We start from the raw sequence: 18,638 nt of genomic DNA on the forward strand, positions 1-18,638 counted from the left end.
AGTATCCTCACAATACTTTGTGGACTGCAAGATTGAAAGAGGTTTTTAAGAGGAGCCTTGAATCCTCCTCCAGTACTTTATATGGGGAAGTAGCATTTGTTGTCAACTCATATGGCCCTATCAATCAATCAGTCACTCCTTTTGAATAGTCTTAAAAAAAAAAAATCCTACTACAACTGGAAAGAGTGATGCTAAGAAAAAGCTTCCTTCTGTCAGGAGGATATTAGGCTGTATCTGCAATGCTTCTTATGACATCAGTTCTCTGGCAGGTCAGTCTGTCTTTAACACCCTAGCACAAGTAAATGTGTGATTGCGGGTTTTGGTTCACCTCTTCCAAGCGAAACCCTCTTCAGGCTCCCTATTGAGGGTGAATTATTTTGAGTCTGTAGAAGATTTTTGAAAGATATGTTAGTCCTTAGATTTAACTAAATCTATCTAGAAATGCTAGGGGAGCTTCATTTTGCTACAGTTGGAATTTCCAGTCATCCTGGAAATCAGTCTTCCTTTCATGCCACTGGGGTTAGGACATTCGCCTACCCCACCCCGAGGGGCTGTCTCAGATAGACCTTCTCCACAGACAAATCCTTCTTACCTAGGATCATCTTCTCTAAGAGACTCAAGAACATCTTTAAAACCTGACCCACTACCATGTCAAACAAGGGTTTCTTCAAAGGTTTAAAAAATCCCAATCTACTAACTTTCCTGGTTATCTCAAGACCTAGTGAAAAGAAACATTATCTTGAACAGGTTTCAGAGTAACAGCCGTGTTAGTCTGTATTCGCAAAAAGAAAAGGAGGACTTGTGGCACCTTAGAGACTAACCAATTTATTTGAGCATGAGCTTTCGTGAGCTACAGCTCACTTCATCGGATGCATACTGTGGAAATTGCAGAAGACATTATATACACACAGAGACCATGAAACAATACCTCCTCCCACCCCACTCTCCTGCTGGTAATAGCTTATCTAAAGTGATCATCAGGTTGGGCCATTTCCAGCACAAATCCAGGTTTTCTCACCCTCCGCGCCCCCACAGACAAACTCACTCTTTTGTTTGTCTGTGGGGGGGCGGAGGGTGAGAAAACCTGGATTTGTGCTGGAAATGGCCCAACTTGATGATCACTTTACATAAGCTATTACCAGCAGGAGAGTGGGGTGGGAGGAGGTATTGTTTCATGGTCTCTGTGTGTATATAATGTCTTCTGCAATTTCCACAGTATGCATCCGATGAAGTGAGCTGTAGCTCACGAAAGCTCATGCTCAAATAAATTGGTTAGTCTCTAAGGTGCCACAAGTCCTCCTTTTCTTATTATCTTGAACAGTATCACAAAAGCTTTTTCCCTTGAGACAATCACCCATTCAGTCAGAATAGAGGCTTTAGTTTCTGCTCCTGATTCTTTGTGGTAATTAAAAACAAAAAAAAGTGGGGGGTGGGTGTGGATGGGGGGGGTGGGGGAGCTTTTACCTGACCCTGGGCCTGTCTATCCTCTGAAGGTATGTGTACACAACCTGCAACAGAAAGCCTTCCAGCCTGGGTCGACAGACTCAGGCTAGCGGAGTTCACGCTGGCACTCTAAAAATAGCTGTGTAGATAACACTTTGAAGTTGGGGCTCAGGTTAGAGCTCAGGCTCTGAAGCCTAGGGAGGTGAGAGGGCTGAGTCTGATGATCTGGAATGATGGCAGTGCTCAAGACTCCATTCAGGGTGGAAACTCTTGCCCTTCTGATCCAAGAGACAGAACCCAGGATTTCTCATTTCCTAGACCTCCTTGATCCTCTGTGTAGTGGAGATCAGATCACAAGGACTGCATCTGCACTTTCCTGATCAGTTGCACATTACTGGCTGCCTCCACCTTCCACCCAGTTCTTTTTGTGACTGTCAGACAGGAAGCTCCCTGAAGGAGTTATGACTGGGGTCCTGTGAGTGATTGCTGCTCAACTCTACTTTGGTCTGTAATCAGACTTCCACTCCTTTGCCTTCCCATTTTCTAGTCAATCTTTTACTAATTATTATAGCACCCCAAAGCCTGGTATCTGCTTTACATTGTAAATAAAGGACTAGGTCCCTGCCCAAAAAAACCTATAGTTCTTGACATTTTTTCTGTTGAAGCTTTGATGTAATCAACTGCTGTAACTTATCCTGGAAGCAAAAGTGAGAGTCAAGGCCCTGTGTTTTGAGGACTAGGAATCTGTTTTGATGCTGCTTGTTTCAACACAGTCCAAGATTCCTGCTGAATTCTACTAGCTCAGGTTTGCCTGCTACATGCAGGATGCCTGTGCCATCTACATTGAAGCCAAGGTATTAAAAATGTGTCCTCACTTCAGCCCCACAGTGGTTGTTATTTCACTTGGCTGCAGCTCATATGATATTGCCTAAGCAAAAACACCAACTCCAGGAGACATGACCTTCCCTCACTTCCCCCCTCCTCTCCAGACTCACGACATTCCTCCCTTTCTCCCCTGAGGACAGTACCTCCCTTCCACAGCGACTAGGAGGAAGAGGGCTTCATTGTACCTTCTTATTCCAGACAGGAACAAACAACTTCATCTAGATACCTTCACTGTGCACAACCCTGGTATGGACCACTGTGGATGCAATCCCGCATTCTGCTCCCCCCACATTGGCCATATTGGGTCCCTTGGGCAACATACAGGGCACTATTTGGGAAGCCTTCCATGGTGCAGAACCAGAGACCTGCACCCTTTGCCTTCTCCATCAGTCTCTCACCCACCAGAGATTGAACCTCCCCTGGTACCGGACGAGGAGGAAGAACACGAGGACAAAGCTCCACCAGGACTATATTTCTTCTCTTCTTCCCCTGATAAGGCTGTCATGCCCCCATTTCCTACTGCTGCTGATGACTTCAGGCACTTCCAGGAATTATTTCTCGGGATTGCAGTCTCCCCCTAGATTCCTTTGGAAGAAGTGAAAGATCAGCAACATAAATTACACTACTCAATATCCTGCACACACCTTCCTCTGCAAAAATTGCCCTACCTATCAGAGAGACTCGATCCCACGAAAGTGCTCTGGCAGACTCTGGTGTCCATCCCTCTGAACCGCAAGTGGCAGACAAAAAATATTATGTTCCCACAAAAGAGATGAGATTTCTTTTCTCGCATCCCACTCCCATCCCTAGTAGTTAATGGGGTATAAGAAAAAAGACAGCAGTATCAACCTTGATCTTCCCATCGGGACAGAGACCTGAAGCGATTAGATTTATTTGGACGCAAGGCTTATTCATCTGCCATGTTCCAATTTCACATATTGAATTACGAGGCTCTTATGGCCAAGTACAACTACCTCAGCTACTCCAAGGTAGAGGAACTCCGCCAAGACCTGCCTGAAACCAAGAAAGAACAATACCAGGCACGTATATCTGAGGGACACCTCGTGGCCCATATAGCCCTACAAGCTTCTTTAGACTCTGTGGATACTGCCGCGTGCACCATCGCAACTACTGTAGTCCTGAGGCAGGCATCATGGCTACACCTCTCAGGCTTTCCTAAGGAGGTACAAACCACAATAGAAGACTTACCCTTTGAGGGCTCCAAATTATTCACAGTGCATACAGATTACTCCCTACACTCCCTTAAAGACTCCCTAGCTACTCTTCGCTCTCTTAACATTTACACACTTGCGCTGAGGAGATGTCCAGGGAAAGTATCATCTTCTCCTGCAATCCCAACCACTGCAGTACGCTCCCCAGCTGAAGTATGACACTCAGCACCAACAACAAAAGCCCCCTACCAAACGCAGACAGGCCGCTCCTCAAGGGGCTACCTCTCTCAAACCTCCAGCCAAGCAACAATTTTGAAGGTGTGATTGAAGCGCCCAAGAAGCCTCCCCCTGTGCCAGTCATACCAACCATCTTCAACATCCCATTAGTTTGGCAACTGTTTAGCGCCGTTCTTTCCATCATAGAGCCTAATCACCTTGGACAAGTGAGTTCTAGAAATTGTTGGAAAGGATATTCCATCCCTCTTCAGGGACCCCTTTTATGGACCCCTTCTACGAGAAGAAATAAATCCTCTTCTGCAACTGGGAGCCATAGAGCTGGTCCCTTCCCAACACAGAGGACAGGTTTTCTGCTCCCTTTATTCCTGGCCCAGAAGAAATCCGGTGGCTGGCGACTGATCCTGGATCTTTGAAACATAAACAAGTTTGTCAAACTGCAGCGCTTCAAGATGTTTACCCCCTCCACCATTATCCCAGCACTGGAACACGAGGACTGGTTCTCCGCCCTTGACTTCCAAGACTTATTTTTCCATATCACAGTACACTCTGCCCACAGACAGTTTCTCCGATTCACCATGGGCACCGCTCTCTATCAGTACAAGGTAATGTCTTTTGGACTGTTGACGGCCCTTTGCGTAGTCTCCAAAATTCTTGCAGTAGTCGCTGCCTACCTAAGGAAATAAGGCGTTGTCATACTTAGACTGTCTTCTCAAGGCCCCATCCGAAACGGAGGCTCTTCGCACCATCCGGGTGACAATGGACCTTTTTATGAATCTAGGCCTCTGTGTGAACCTAGAGAAGTCTACTTTAATGCCAGTACAACATCTGGAGTTCATTGGTGCACAATTATATGCCATAAAAGCCAGAGCCTTCCTTCTACCTCTCAGATTCTCAACTATAGTGGATCTTATATCCAAAGTACAAGCCTGCCCCCAGATCTCTGCCAGGACTTGTCTCTAACTACTTGGCCACATGGCAGCCGCCACTTTTGTGGTAAAGCATGCACGGTGTTACATATGCAATGTTTTCAGGCATGGCTCCGTACAGTATATGTCCCTCACAGACGCAGCCTCCACAAACTTCTATCCATGCTGATGAGAGTCAAGGACTCACTGCTCTGATGGACACAGTCCAAGAACATCTGTGTCAGGGATCCTTTCTTCCAACCAGCGCTGACGATGATTCTAGCAACCAGTGCCTCTCTAAACAGCTGGGAGGCATACCTTCACAATCATACAGTGCAGGACAGATGGTCCTTAATCGAATCCACCCTACACCTCAACCTCCTAGAGCCAGAGGTGAAAGTAAGCCGGTCCGGTCCAGCATATCGGTAAGAGCAGTATCTGACTGTATCGGCAGTGCCGCTGATGAGGAGGGCCAAAAGGGGTGGCTTCCCCGGGGCCTGGCAATTTAAAAGTGCCTGGGGTGCCCGGCAGTGGCCGGAGCCCCAGGCCCTTTAAATTGCAGCAGGAGCCCCTGGGCTCCCAGCCGCTGCTACTGCCACCAGTTGTTGCTGCGGTAATGGGAGCAGTAGCTGGGAGCCCCGGGGCTCCGGTGGCGATTTAAAGGGCCTGGGGCTCCTGGCCGCCACCGCTGCTACCTCTGCCAGCATTGCGAACTCATGGAGCATGAGATTCTCCCACGACCGTGAGTGGGAACTGGATACACTAATCCTTCAGCTCATTTTCAACTGCTGGGGATTCCCCACCATAGATCTTTTTGACACACCACAAAATGCCCACTGTCCTCAATCCCGCTCAAGAGCGGGACTGGGACACGTATCTCTGGGAGATGCATTCCTCATCACATGGGATGCACCACTACTCTATGCCTTCTGTGCCATTAGCTTTCTGCCTGGACAGGACTAATTCTTTCTGAAAATCACCACGTTTATTCCTTTCACGGACTGAAAGATCCAGGGACACAGCCATCTAACAATGCCTTTCCAAATGGATCTTGCAGTGTATACATCTGTCCTACCAACTACACAATCAGCAACCTCCTACTGTAATTAGAGCACATTCCACCGGTTCGCTTTCAACCTTCATTGCCTTTCTTAGTAATGTTCCCATTGCTGACATTTGCAAAGTGGCCACATGGGCATCAACAGACACTTTTGTCCATCACTACACCTTTACTCACGACACCACAGCAGACACTTTCCTAGGACATACTGTTCTATCATTTGAAGTCAATGCTGCTTCAAAGCCCCAGCCTTCCAATTAGGGGCACTGCTTCTTTGTCACCTACAGTGGAACATCCATAGGGACATCACTTGAAGAAGAAGAAAAGGTTACTCACCCTGTGCAGTAACTGAAGTTCTTTGAGATGTGTGTCCCTATTAGTGCTCCATTATCTGCCCTCCTCCTCTCTTCTTCAGAGCCAACACATAGGCTCTGCGGCAGAGAAGGACCTGGAGGGCAGTTGGACCTCACAGTGCTATATATACATCCTGCTCAGAGCGCAAGAAGGGGGAGGTGTGTATGTGCAGTCCAATAGGCACTGCTGATGAAGATCTCCTGTCTCAGGTGCAGGGGGCGCTGCCACACCTACATTGGAGGGACACATAGGGGGACACATTTTGAAGAACCTTAGTTAATGCACAAGGTGAGTAACCACCTCATCCCAATAAAATTCCTTTTATGAATGGACAATGTGCCATTTGGTATGAGGTTCTTTTTGATCTTTTGCCTCTTTATGGATCAATATTTTTAAGACTTGGAGAGAGTCACATTCTTCATGTATAAAGCTCATTCTGTCATTTGCTGACAATAAAAATGTACTTTTAGAAAAACGAGATCAGTATCTGAACAGAAACCTTTCATGCCAAGTTTCAGTGTGCTGAACTAATTTTGTACAATTTGCTGGACAGAGGTACTTTTGTGGTACTATGAGTGTTGTAGCATGCATTAAACTGATCTGTTTCACAATCAGAACTTTAAAATCATTGATTGCTCTCCTAAACAGAGCTCTCAACTATACTGTATCATTGTGACGGGGTTCCCGGGGTACAACCTGAACTGTGGGACCGCTGAGCCCTCTGTCCCACCAACCTGGGGTATCCCTCTCACACTGTGATGCTGTTGACAAGCTACAAACCTCTGGCAGGTACTGCACTTACACAGACATCCACAGGCAGGGACACACTCAACAGAGTTACATGAATGCTTCTCCCAGCCACTCATGAACCAACAATAGAGAGGCTCCAGCCAATTCCCCCCAGCTCCCCAGCCTTGCAACCCAGAACAGTACTGTCTTGTCCTGGTCAGAAGCCTGATGAATGTAAGTTCATTACCCAGTCCGCATCTCCCTCAATGTGGACAGGACATGCACTAGCCTTGGTATTTTGAGTTGAGATTTCCCAGCCAAAACACACTGTTTTAGGTCAAATATAAAACATATTTATTAACTACAGAAAGAGATTTTAAGTGATTATAAGTAGTAAACTTAGAGATTAAAGTTGGTTACCTAAGAAATAACATAAATTTGCAGTCTAAGTTCTATAAACTAGACAGGATTTGAATCAAGCAGTGTCTTGTCCTGATAGAGAGTACAAACTGGTCACAGATCTTCAATACACAGGCTGGAATTCTCCTCCAGCCCAGGACTCCCTCACCTGTTCAAAGTCTTTGTCCCCCAGGCATGTTTTCAGGTGTTGAGTTGTGGGGGAAGTGAAGCCAAGTCATGATGTCACTCCCCTCCTTTATAATTTCTTCCAGTTTTCTGGAGAGATCTATCCTCATGAGGTGGGGGTCCTCCCCCATTGGTCAAGCATTCTCCATTGTCCACATGCTCTCTCTGAGAAATCTCCATTGTATACAGTTCCTGGGATAGTGGATTCTTTTTAATGAGCCATCAGCCCATCAGGCTACTCCATTGTTGTACCTGAAAGGGTGGTGGTGGGTGTTCCTAACATCACAACATACCTCAGTAACATACACATAACAAAACTTCACACCTTCACATAGAATGACAACACATACAATCCAACAGGTATTAATGTTCAACAAATCAAGACTTCTAAAATGATATCTCACAAGGCATACTTTGTATGTAACATATCATAATTATATGATAGTGGTGAATATGGGGGTTTCAGGGTGCTGTTTTGAGGTACAGAGTGCCACAGTCATGGAATACATTTGCATTGCAGCTGATTATGGCAGGTTCCCTTTACAAGGGATAGCTGGTGGGCTAGTTGGGAGATGTTTCTGCTGCACCTTTGGGCCCCCCTGCTCTTTTCCTCCTCACTTCCACCCTTCAAAGAGCAGAGAGCATCCTGACAAAAAAGAAACAGAGCTGCTTTGACGCTGAAAGGAGTTTTTAGATAGGGAAGAGGAAAAAGCCAATGACTGGGCCCACACTTTGTTCACAGGAGGAGGGAGCAGAAAGAGCACAGCAGCTCCAGGCCAAATCTGCTCCTTTCTTCCCCATGAAGGTGTTGACCCAGCAGCCACCTCCTTCCTCACCCACTCTATCTGTTAATGGCAGGGCAGGAGGAATAAAACCTGCTGAGTCTTTCTGGCCAGCTCTCCTTTCATCATAGGCAGTTCTGCTATAGGGAAGAGAGTGAAAGGAAAGATTGAGCTGCAGCCCCCAGGAGCTGTAGCAGCCTTTGGGAGTCTTTGCACCCCAGCAGCAGCAGCCATCATCCTTAAGGGAAGAAGAGGGCGGCCACTCACTGCAGGGGAGACCATATTAATGTTGTGTGTATGTGTGGCATTGATTGGGATTATGGCAGAGATTTGGGGTGGCATAAGGCAGCTGGCTTGAATTGCATTAATTTTATGTGGGTGAATTTAATTGAGGCATTTTGTATTGAGGCTGTCCATTCACACCACTCTTGTAGCCCCAACTAGTAAAAATGTGGAACACCTGTGTGGTGTTGAACTAGAAAGTAAAGATTGTTTCAGCATAAATTGTCATTAAGGATGTTTTCTCTAAACCATTTGTGCAGTCTGTTGTATGCTGCTCCCCCGGCCCTAAGTAACCTGTAACACATTGCAAAACTCATGTAATTGTTTCATGCAGTAAGAAGCCATCCTTGAAAACAGATTTTGTACTTTAAAACATTCTTTCTTATGGTTTGATGTACATAAACACATAGAGTACTACATTTCAGTTGTTTGTCGCATGTTTTGTTGGTAATGTAATACATTGGCAGGTTTATTAAGGGTTGAGAGGTCTGTACCTGATTTGTGGTTTTACATTGTAATATGCTTATAAACTGAAACCTCTGTCCTTTTTAGAACTGAGGGAAGATGGTTTCCAGCCCCAGAACTTCTTAGTCCAAGGAGTGAAGGCTTTACTTAGTGCTTTAAAGTTATGGATGAAAAAAGAAGTAAGTGCAAGTGTATTTGTTTGTTCGTTTGTTTTAGTGAATTGTTTTTAATTTTAAAACTACATGAAAGTCTGAGTCCTTTTAGAGTGTATTGCCATTTTATAGATCTTTCATCCATTCGTAAGTATTGGAAAACTTGCTAGAAATTATGGATGGATGGTTCGGGGGAAAGCTGTCTGAGATGGTTTTATATTGTATGACACTATCCGTCATTATAGACCAATTACTATATTTAACTCTTGGGATTGCATTTAATCCTGCTTTCTCTTTCCAGTGTATGATAAAGGAGTTAGATGGCAATCACATGAAGTTTCCCCATGTGAAATTATTATTGCATGTTGGCACAACATACTTTGTGTGTCCACTGATATCACTTCTGTACTGCAGAGATGATCAGAATTTGGCAGAAATATATTCTGATTTAGAATTTGCTTTTGTTTTCCTCCACATTTTGCACATATGGTGCACAGTAACTTAGACCTAGTAGCCTTTAAAAGCTTATCTACAGAAATGGCTCCTTGTAGGTGCTCTAAAGGAGATTAAACCATCCAGAAATGAATATGTGGAGACCCTAAATACATTAGTACACTGGGAACCCCTCTGAAAAAAGTATTATATTTGTTAGCCCCACCTCTAGCAAAGTTACTCTGTGTGGGGGAGGAAAGATTGAGATCTTGTTTTCCCTCCCTTTGCTGAATGATTTGATTCCCCCCTCCCCCCCATTTAGGTGAAACAAGAAGCTCTGAAGACCAAATTATTAAGAGCAGTAAAGGGAGAAGGAAAAACGCAGGACCCATAAACTAAAGATGTCCTGACACCCCCTCCAACCCCCCCAAAGAAAACAGTACTGCTTTTGTGGGGAGATTTGGGGTTCAACAATTTACTCTCTATTCTCCCCCCCCCGCGCCCCCCCCCCGCTATGGTTGTTGGTCTGGTCTACAGGCTTAGCTGAAAGCTCAAGAGGGGACCTCTTCGACTTCAGGCCCACTCGTCCATGCTTCTGTGAAACTAATCACTGCATAACCATCTCCTCTCAGGCTTTCTTTGAATATTCACAGTAAGCTAAAAACTGGGAGAAGTTTGAATTGTAATTTTGCACAGAAAGTGGTTTGTTTTTTGTTTGTTTGTTTTTGGTGTGTGAGTGCCCTCTGTGTATCCGACTTCTGGGATATAGCAGCTTTGGAATATTTCTAGTGAGCAGTGTCAGTTGGGGCCATTTTCCCCTTCCCTCCCTCTCCCCCCACAAAGGATTCAATGGGTATAAAAGGGAAGGGTAATGGCCACACCCACCCTTCAGTTCCCTTTTAACCATCAAAGGTGTAGTGAGGTTGAATCATATGCAGTGTCATTGATGTTTCTTATCTATTTTGTGCTTTTTGGTTCTGCCTTTTGTCGGCTGTTTTCTTTTTTGTTAAATTAACAGTACAGGTTTCTTCAGTTTGAAGAATAAAGAAGAAATGCTACCTATTGGGCTCAGGTATCATATGGATGACTTGCAAGAGCCAGAGTGCTGCCTCACACTCCCTTTCTATCAAGGGAGGCTCTTCAGACTAAGTCTGGTTGTGATCAAGTTCAACATTGACTTTGGACATCCCCTAACCTTAAGTGGCTCTGTGTCCAGCTTAAGCAACATCCATCTCCCCAGTCTTATCTGGACGAGTCCAGCACTGAGGTTTTTAGGTCAACCTAATTCATTGCCAAGGTTCTAGCATTGTCGATATTGAGGTTGAGGTCCACAGGTCCCTTCGGGTTGACTGAATTTCATGATGACATCTGTTGGGGGGCTTATTCCTTCACCCACTTACTTCCCTGGTCCTTCTTGCATGAACAGAGAGCAACAATACCCAAAGTCCAAAGGTGCAAACAATTCTATGTTTATTGGGGTGAACTTCCAGCAAGCATGATTCCGGTTTCCTTCCTTAGTGTCCCCCTTCCCAGCTCTGACACCACAGAGCCTTACCTGTGTCCCTGTTCCCATTCCCCCCCTTAGCAAAACACGATTCCAGTTCCCCCCCATTCCCTGTTCCCATTTCCCCCCCCCTTACTTCCTGATTGACTGCAGACTATAGTAAAACTTGAGTTCTGCTTAGCTATACCTTAACCAATCATTTTCCTGAAATGTAACTAACCAATCCTAACATATTGTAACATGATTATTTAATCAATTATGTCCCACCACCTTAATTCGTTTACACCCAGCAAAATTAATTATACACCAGACAGAAACAATCACAGAATCAGACAGAGACCATGCAAATAAGCAATAGCAAAGTGGGAACTATAATGACAAAACAGTAGAGAAGTGAGGATTTCACATCCCAGCTATTGATAAGTGAGTTCTTGCCAGACAGGATGCTATCAAACTAAGTTTCGTTTTACATTTTCTAGGCACTTCCCTTTCTCTGGAGGTGATAGGCATTATCAGGACAGGATTGTGTTCCTAACAGTCCAATAGCTCCTTATTTCAGTGTGACTAGTTTGGAATGTAAGGATGTGACCATTCGTGTCCCAGTTTATGGCTGCCTCTGCTGCTTAGCCAAAGGCCTTAGCCTAAGAAGAGGGCCTCAGACTCACAGTAAGAGAAGGCCCTTACGCCGGCAGACAGTGATTTTGATTCTTTCTTTTATAACTCTGTAACTAGCTAAGTGATAAGAATAAGCCTAAATTCTTAGTCTAGGCCTTTGCAGACAGGCCTGCATACCTATATCCTAACAACATCATTGGTGTGACATCTCTTGAGCCACTAGGAAACCGCAATAAATCAGTTAATTAATAAATTTGGCAGCCACTCCTGGAATCCCATTGCCTTAGCACCGGAGGTCTGTGTTCCAATCAGATTAGGCCCTCTTGTGCTGGCAAAACTGGTACTTTGGTCCTACAACCTATTCTGTTATGGTGGCCAGGAAGACCTTGGTCTTTGTCTCCTATGCATAAACTAAAGATTATCTGCTTTGGGCACAGATGCCTCAGAAATCTTCTCCTATTATTTTAAATTTACCTGTACCTGAGTACTCGGATAGCAACAATGGCCAATGGGAAGGCATTCAACTTCTTAATCTCAGTTGGGAACCCCAAATATATAGTACCAATTCTTCAGAATTGTTAGTGAATAATGTTCCTCAGCCACAGCAAATAAAGATTGCTACCTGTAAGGTGACATTGAGATTGTATCACCTTTTCCAGGGGACAAATTCTAGCTCTTTATCAGTCCAACTAGTCGCAAATGTCCATGAGATGCTTCTTTTTAAAACTGTGCTTTAAAAAATACCAGAGAACCTTCCTATGCTGACTTCATCCATCTTAGATGTCAGAGTATTTGTGTGTCTCCAAACTTTGGTCCACAAACAGGTTCTTTAACAGTGTAACTGGGTGATATCTTTACCCGGGCCACACATACAGCCTCCAGAAGACGGGAGCCATGATTCATTGATGCTGCTTACTCCTGAGTCACTTACGTCTCACTTCACTTTCTCTATCTTCAGTGATCTAACACATGCTGATCAGAGAATTCCTTTCTCACATCCCTTACCATTTACAGTAATATTTCCAGATGGCGGACTTGGGACCTTCACCTTGTTATCTAGCCTTTTTAAGAATTATGGACTCTGGTGGAGGTGAAAGCTCCATATTACGGTTCTGGAATTGAATGCCATTTGTCTAGCGTGAAACTATTCCTCCCTTTAACGAAGACCAGAGACTCATCGACCAAAAACAAATGTCTTCGTTAGGTCTCACTCTGCCATTATGTATTGTGTAAAGAGTATGACCAGACTAGATCTGTTTGTTACCAAGGAGAATATCCATTGTCTCCTGTTCTGCTAGAGAGGTCACTTCAGGGTCAAACAACACCCAGTGTTCCTGACAAACTCCCTTTTTCTTAGATTGGAATTGGGAATTCCTCTGTTCCATTCCATATAGACCTGCCAGAGCATATGCATTTAGAACGTAGAGGATTTAGAAAGAAGAAATTGAGAGAGGTGGCCAAAAAGAATGAGTCTGAAGAAGGTAGAAAGAGATGTTAGGCTGAAACAGGTTATTCCAGCAGCCCTGAAAGATGAAAATGATGAAAGGGCGTCAGAAAGGAGCAAGATGAACAAAATATGCACAAAATTCTACAGTGATCTCTAGTCCTCGCATATCAGTGTCCAGTGTACGCCGTCAAGGCAGCAGGCTACAGAAGAAGTTTGTGGCGTTATTTGGGAAGAAATTGAATACGCAGTTCGTAACATAAAGAGAAGGAAGGAGCCCAGGAGTGGAGGATGATTGGCTGTAATATCTCAAAGCAGGGGAATATACTCTCTTCAAAGCGTTGGCGCAATGGTTCACCATCTATATCCATAGTGTGTTCCAGATGCATGGAAGAAATCAAAAACAATACTATCGATGAAGAAAGACGATCCAGAAGAATTGAGCAAGTACCATCCAATCACATTCCTCTCACAAGTTTATAAGGTCTTCACCTGCATCATACTCAACTGGGTTAAGAAGGATCTTGAAATGCATGAAAGCAGAGAACAAGCTGGTTTCCGCTCAGGGTATTCGACAGTTGATCACATCCACTCAGTTAGGCAGCTCGTCAAAAAATGCAAGGAATACAAAGTATCATTGTGTCTTGCATTTGTCGACTACCAAAAGACATTTGACGCAGTGGAGATTAAAGCTGTACAAAACGTGCTCAACAAAATCTGAATCGACCCAAGGTACATTGACCTGCTGGAAAAAATTCATTGCAGTTGTTCGACAGAGATAACATTATTCAATGTCCCGTGCATTATTATTATACGTAGAGGAGTCAGACAAGATGAGTGTGTCACCGAAGCTGTTTTCAGCAGTACTGGAGTCACTGTTCAAAAAATTGTACTGGGAAGAAGGAATCAGAATTGACGGAGAACAGTTAATGCATCTTCTCTTCGCTGACGACTGTAATATTGGCAAAGGACACCGCAGAACTGGAGAACAAATTGCAGCAACTAAAAACACTTTCGCATGATATCGGGTTGGAAATGAACACATGGAAGACTTAAGTGGATGCGGAATGAGCATTGTGCAGCAGGAATCATCACTGTAAACAAGAAAGTAATTGAGGAGGTCAACAAATATATTTACCTGGGTCAGCAGCTGAACAGAGACAACTCATTTGAAGGGGAATGCAGTAGGAGGAGACAGGCGGGGTGGGCAAGTTTCATCAAAAGCGGAGGAAGAAAAATTCACTGTCACTCAGAGGTCAATGGAAAGGTGAATGTGTAAGGTATCGCTCCATGATCACATATTGAATGAGGTGATCAGAAGGCATACAGAGGTGACTGATGTAGTGCAGGCAATGTATAACAGAAAGAGGAGATGGGCTGGTCAGGTAGTCCACAGACAATAGGTGAACAACCTGCATCAGTGACTGAATCCCCAGAGACCACAAGCGACCACTGGGCATACCGAAAACGTGCTGGGCCAATCCTGTGACAAAACACTTTGGCCAGAAATGGAAAGAATGTGCTCGTAACAAAACAGAATGTTGTGGCATCGACTTGTTTTCGTGGAGGGATGGATGAGGACAAGCCAGACAAAGGTGATTCCATATAGGTTCTTACTGCACTCAGCACTGTTGTATCTGAGTGTGTTCCAATAGTGTATTAAGCAAGATGACCAATGTCACATGTTGTTCGTTCTCTTATCCTCTCCAGGGGGAGAAGTATATGCAGGGGCCAGTCTTGTTAAGGTTTTATAAAATATACATGTTGGTATGTATGTTAGAGAAGGAAAGGTCAAAGAAATGTGCCTTGCACTTGGAGTGGAAGGTGGGAAGATGTGTGATGGTCTTTAGTTCCTGGGGGAATTCATTCCACTTTTTTGGATTGGTCTCTGGGAAAGGTCTGTCTCCTGCACAGATGAGATTTACCTTTATTGTGTAGAGTTCCGTTGCACGAGAGGAGCAAAGTTGTCCGCCTCAGTCTTCATCCTGGAGCTTTAGGCGGTCTTTTAGATATCCTGGGCTCAGACCATGGAGTACCTTGAAGATGAGGATCAAGACCTTAAATTCAATTCACTATTCTATGGGAAGCCAGTGTAGGGAGCAGAGGTCAGGTTTGATGTGCTCACAGTAGCGTGTATTGCTAAAAAGATGTGCTGCAGCATTCTGTACCAGTTGGAGCTTCCGAAGTGCTGAAAGCTTCTTGCCCAGGTATATTGGTATGCTTATTCCATCTGAGAGTTGACAAAGGTGTGAATAACTGAGGGCAGGTCCTCATCTGCCAGGATGGGAAGAGGTCTGCTAGCCAACTGGAGATGATAAAAAGAGCTACTCACGATACTGCTGTGTAAGAGTCTAGTGTCTCCAAGGAATCCAAGAGTAATCCTAAACTACAGAGTGAATTGATCAGTTGTGGATGTGTGCCTTCAGTCAAAGGAGACTTCACTGTGGGTATCTACTCTTTAGTATGTTTTCATCTGTCCACCTGCATCATCCATTTCTTGCTCGGATTCAGCTTCGGCCAGCTGTTCTTCATCTGTGAGCTCATCTCATCTATACACTGGGTCATCTTAATGGTGGTAATGTGGTTATATGTAGTGAAGGATAGGTAGAGCTGTGTATCGTCTGCATATTGCTGGCACTTGAGTCCATGCATCTGACCAGTTCACTTAGTGGCTGCATAGAAATGTTGAAAAGGATTGGAGGGTGAAATTGTGGTCGTTTTCAATATTAGCTTGGCCTGCCATCTACAGCGGATGCATTGTTGTTTTTGTTTTGTGTGTGGTAGATTTGCAATCCTTGTTTACCTAGAATGCCTCAGCCCACTTTTCTAGGGGGGTTGTAGTGCTTGCTAAACTCCAAGTGGGAGTATACAGAGGCCACTCAAAGAAGAAAGAGGTTTCTTCCAGTAACTGGTCTTCGAATGTTGCCTCTGCATATTAATACTTACCACCCACCTTTCCCTCTTCTTTGGAGTCTCAGGTCCGGTTCTGCACTTAAGTTTTGCTGACATAGATTTGTTGGTTAGGAGTGTGAAACAAATCACATCCTTGCCTGACAAAGCTATGCCAGCAATAACTCTAGTGTAGATGCAGTTACACTGGCAAAGAAGTCCTTTTGCTGGCATAGCTTATTTTGCTTGGGGGATTGGTATAAACTATACCAGCAAATGAATTCTTTTGCTGGTATAAACTGTCTCCACTACTAGAGTTTGCTGTATTAGCTGTATCGGCACATGCTTTCGAGTGTAGACAAGGCCTCAAGTAAATAAATGTGAAATTAGGGAAGGAACTGAAGGGCATTTGGGGCCACTCCTCCCTCGAATCATCCGGTGGGATGGGGTGGAAGGAGTGAGTAGCCCCAGTGTGCACCGCTTGCTCGAAGAACTACAGTTACTGGTAAGTAACTGCAGAGCAGTCAATTTAATATTTTCCATAAAATCAATGATCATGATATTAATACAGCTTTAACCTCACAGCTATGTATTGTATTGCATCATCTGTTAAAGGAGAGTCTGCTCTTTCCAACTATCTAAAGAAAACTAGATTCTCAAAAAGGTGCCAGGAATATAAAATCAGTACAGGCTGATGGCTGATTTTTTCCATACAGTGTGTTTCGTAAAGAAAGAAGGCATCAGTTCTTAACTAATGTGGTCTCTGATTTCATCCCAGTCATTCTGTATAGGTGTGCTTTTTCCTATATGTGGCTCTTTGGAGAAGTTAGGTTATATAGTTTAGATGTTAAGCAAATTCTCAGTTAACTAGCTAGAACTAAGCCTTCATGTAGGTCATTAAGACAGCTTATACTGACTGAAGATAAACCTATGGGGAAAACCCATCTATGTTCAGATATTATCTAAATGGATTAAAGTGAACATATACTATTATGGCCTTGCAGGCTTTTCAATACCATAAGGCCTTGGATCATGCTCTACTAGGTTTAAAATAGGCTCCATCACTGAAATATACAAGGATGCTGCCTGGAGATCAATTCATGCATTTACTCAGCATTGCTTTTGATTTGTCTTTTAGATGTGAGACCCAATTCAAATTAGTGCTGTGACCTTAATGTAACTGAATTCTCTTCAGACCCCACCTGCTTTTAACGTTGTTACTATTAGTAATCTCCCCAAGTAGGGTTCCATACCGACCATACTCAAAGGAGAAAGAGAAGTTGTTTCCAGTATAAGTAGTCAGTTAAATAGATTGTCAGTATGGCTTCCTATACCCACTTCTTCAGATTCTTTGCTAAGGATTCTGATAAAATGGAAAGAGCTGATGGATAGTTGATGATGTTGCACTCCCTTAAATATCCTTGAGACCAAACATGTAGTGCTGCTTTCTAGAGTTCTGACTGGATTCCCCTGCATGTATATTCATTCATACTGGCAATCTACTCTAACTATTACCAGTAAGTACTCTGGCTTAATTTGAATAGATTTTCTTTGAATCTAGGCTTTTCATAGTTTCATCTACTTTATAGTAGGCTTGATTTTTATCTTAGTATAATTTATTTTATCTTTTTCCACTTTTCACATACAGCTTGTAACAGAACATGCCTTTGAAATTCCAGACAATGTTAGGCCTGGGCATCTCATTAAAGAGCTCTCTAAAGTGATTCGCTCTGTAGAGGTAAGACTGGAAGACATTACTGGTTACTGTGTTTCTCCTGTATCCTTTAATTATTTTAAAAGCTGCCATATTTACAAAAAGGATACTTGATCACTTTGAGCCTCATAGCTTTACGGTAGTTGCAACTTTAGTGTCATTGTTTTCTGCAGTGTCACTTTCTTATTGTCCTTGCCATTTATTTTTGAAAGTAGAAGGCCAGGTGGAAAATTTCTTTTGCGGTTGTCTAACTGCTAGTATTTCCGATTAACCAAAAACATAGCAATTTTTAAATTGTATAATCTTTATTTTAAAATTTAGAAAACTTAAATCTTTTCAAAAGCAAGTGAAAACTTTTAAGAGTTCTAGTTTTTAAATATTTACATTTTTTTTTTTTAGATTATGCTGTTGTAGTGTTGTACATTTGAGAGCCCTGTATTTTCTTAGATTTTAGTGTTTTGTCTCCTTGCTTCTCCCCAATCTGTCCATTTCTTTTGAACATTTTCTGCTCTTTTGTCTGGTATATCACAATCTTTTCTTTTTCCTTCATTTTTTCTTCTCTGTATTTTGTATTGGGCATACTGTGCTACTTTACTACTTAGCCCTTCAGTGATTAGGGTTCCTAGTCTCTTTGAAATGAACATAGTCTTGTGATGAGAGCAGTGCTGGAAACCAAGGAGAGTAGTGGTCTGGAGAGTGTAGTGGGTATATGCCCTGTAATTCTTTAGTGTAAACAGTGGTTAAGGCAGCAGAGTTGTCATGGCAATTTTTTTTTTTTTTTAAATCACAGTAAAAGTAAATTTAGTAAGAGTCACTGGATTTAGGAGGAAATGATGTGTAAAATCACAGGAATGCCATTTAAAGGGGGAGCGCTGTGGGGATGGTTGGGTTGGATCATGGACACACAGAAAAATCAGGGGCAAACAGAAAAATCATTGTATCTGAAATTTTGACCACTGTTACAAACAGCCTGCCCTAACAATTGTATG

At 43.5% G+C, this 18,638-nt stretch overlaps 1 protein-coding gene across 2 annotated transcripts in view; it reads left to right on the forward strand.

The window, feature by feature from the left end:
* Positions 1–18,638, forward strand: part of KDM7A (lysine demethylase 7A) — a 97,664-nt gene that overhangs the window by 52,127 nt on the left and 26,899 nt on the right. For both annotated transcript variants that reach the window (XR_006289098.1, XM_037879255.2), the window contains exons 10-11: positions 8,987–9,078; positions 17,584–17,673. Coding sequence is in view for 1 of the 2 variants with exons in the window: in XM_037879255.2 (XP_037735183.1) it covers positions 8,987–9,078; positions 17,584–17,673 (182 nt within the window). In the remaining variant the exon portion in view is untranslated. The remainder of the gene's footprint in view (positions 1–8,986; positions 9,079–17,583; positions 17,674–18,638) is intronic.

The sequence above is a fragment of the Chelonia mydas genome, chromosome 1, assembly GCF_015237465.2.
Source record: "Chelonia mydas isolate rCheMyd1 chromosome 1, rCheMyd1.pri.v2, whole genome shotgun sequence".
Classification (NCBI taxonomy): domain Eukaryota; kingdom Metazoa; phylum Chordata; order Testudines; family Cheloniidae; genus Chelonia; species Chelonia mydas.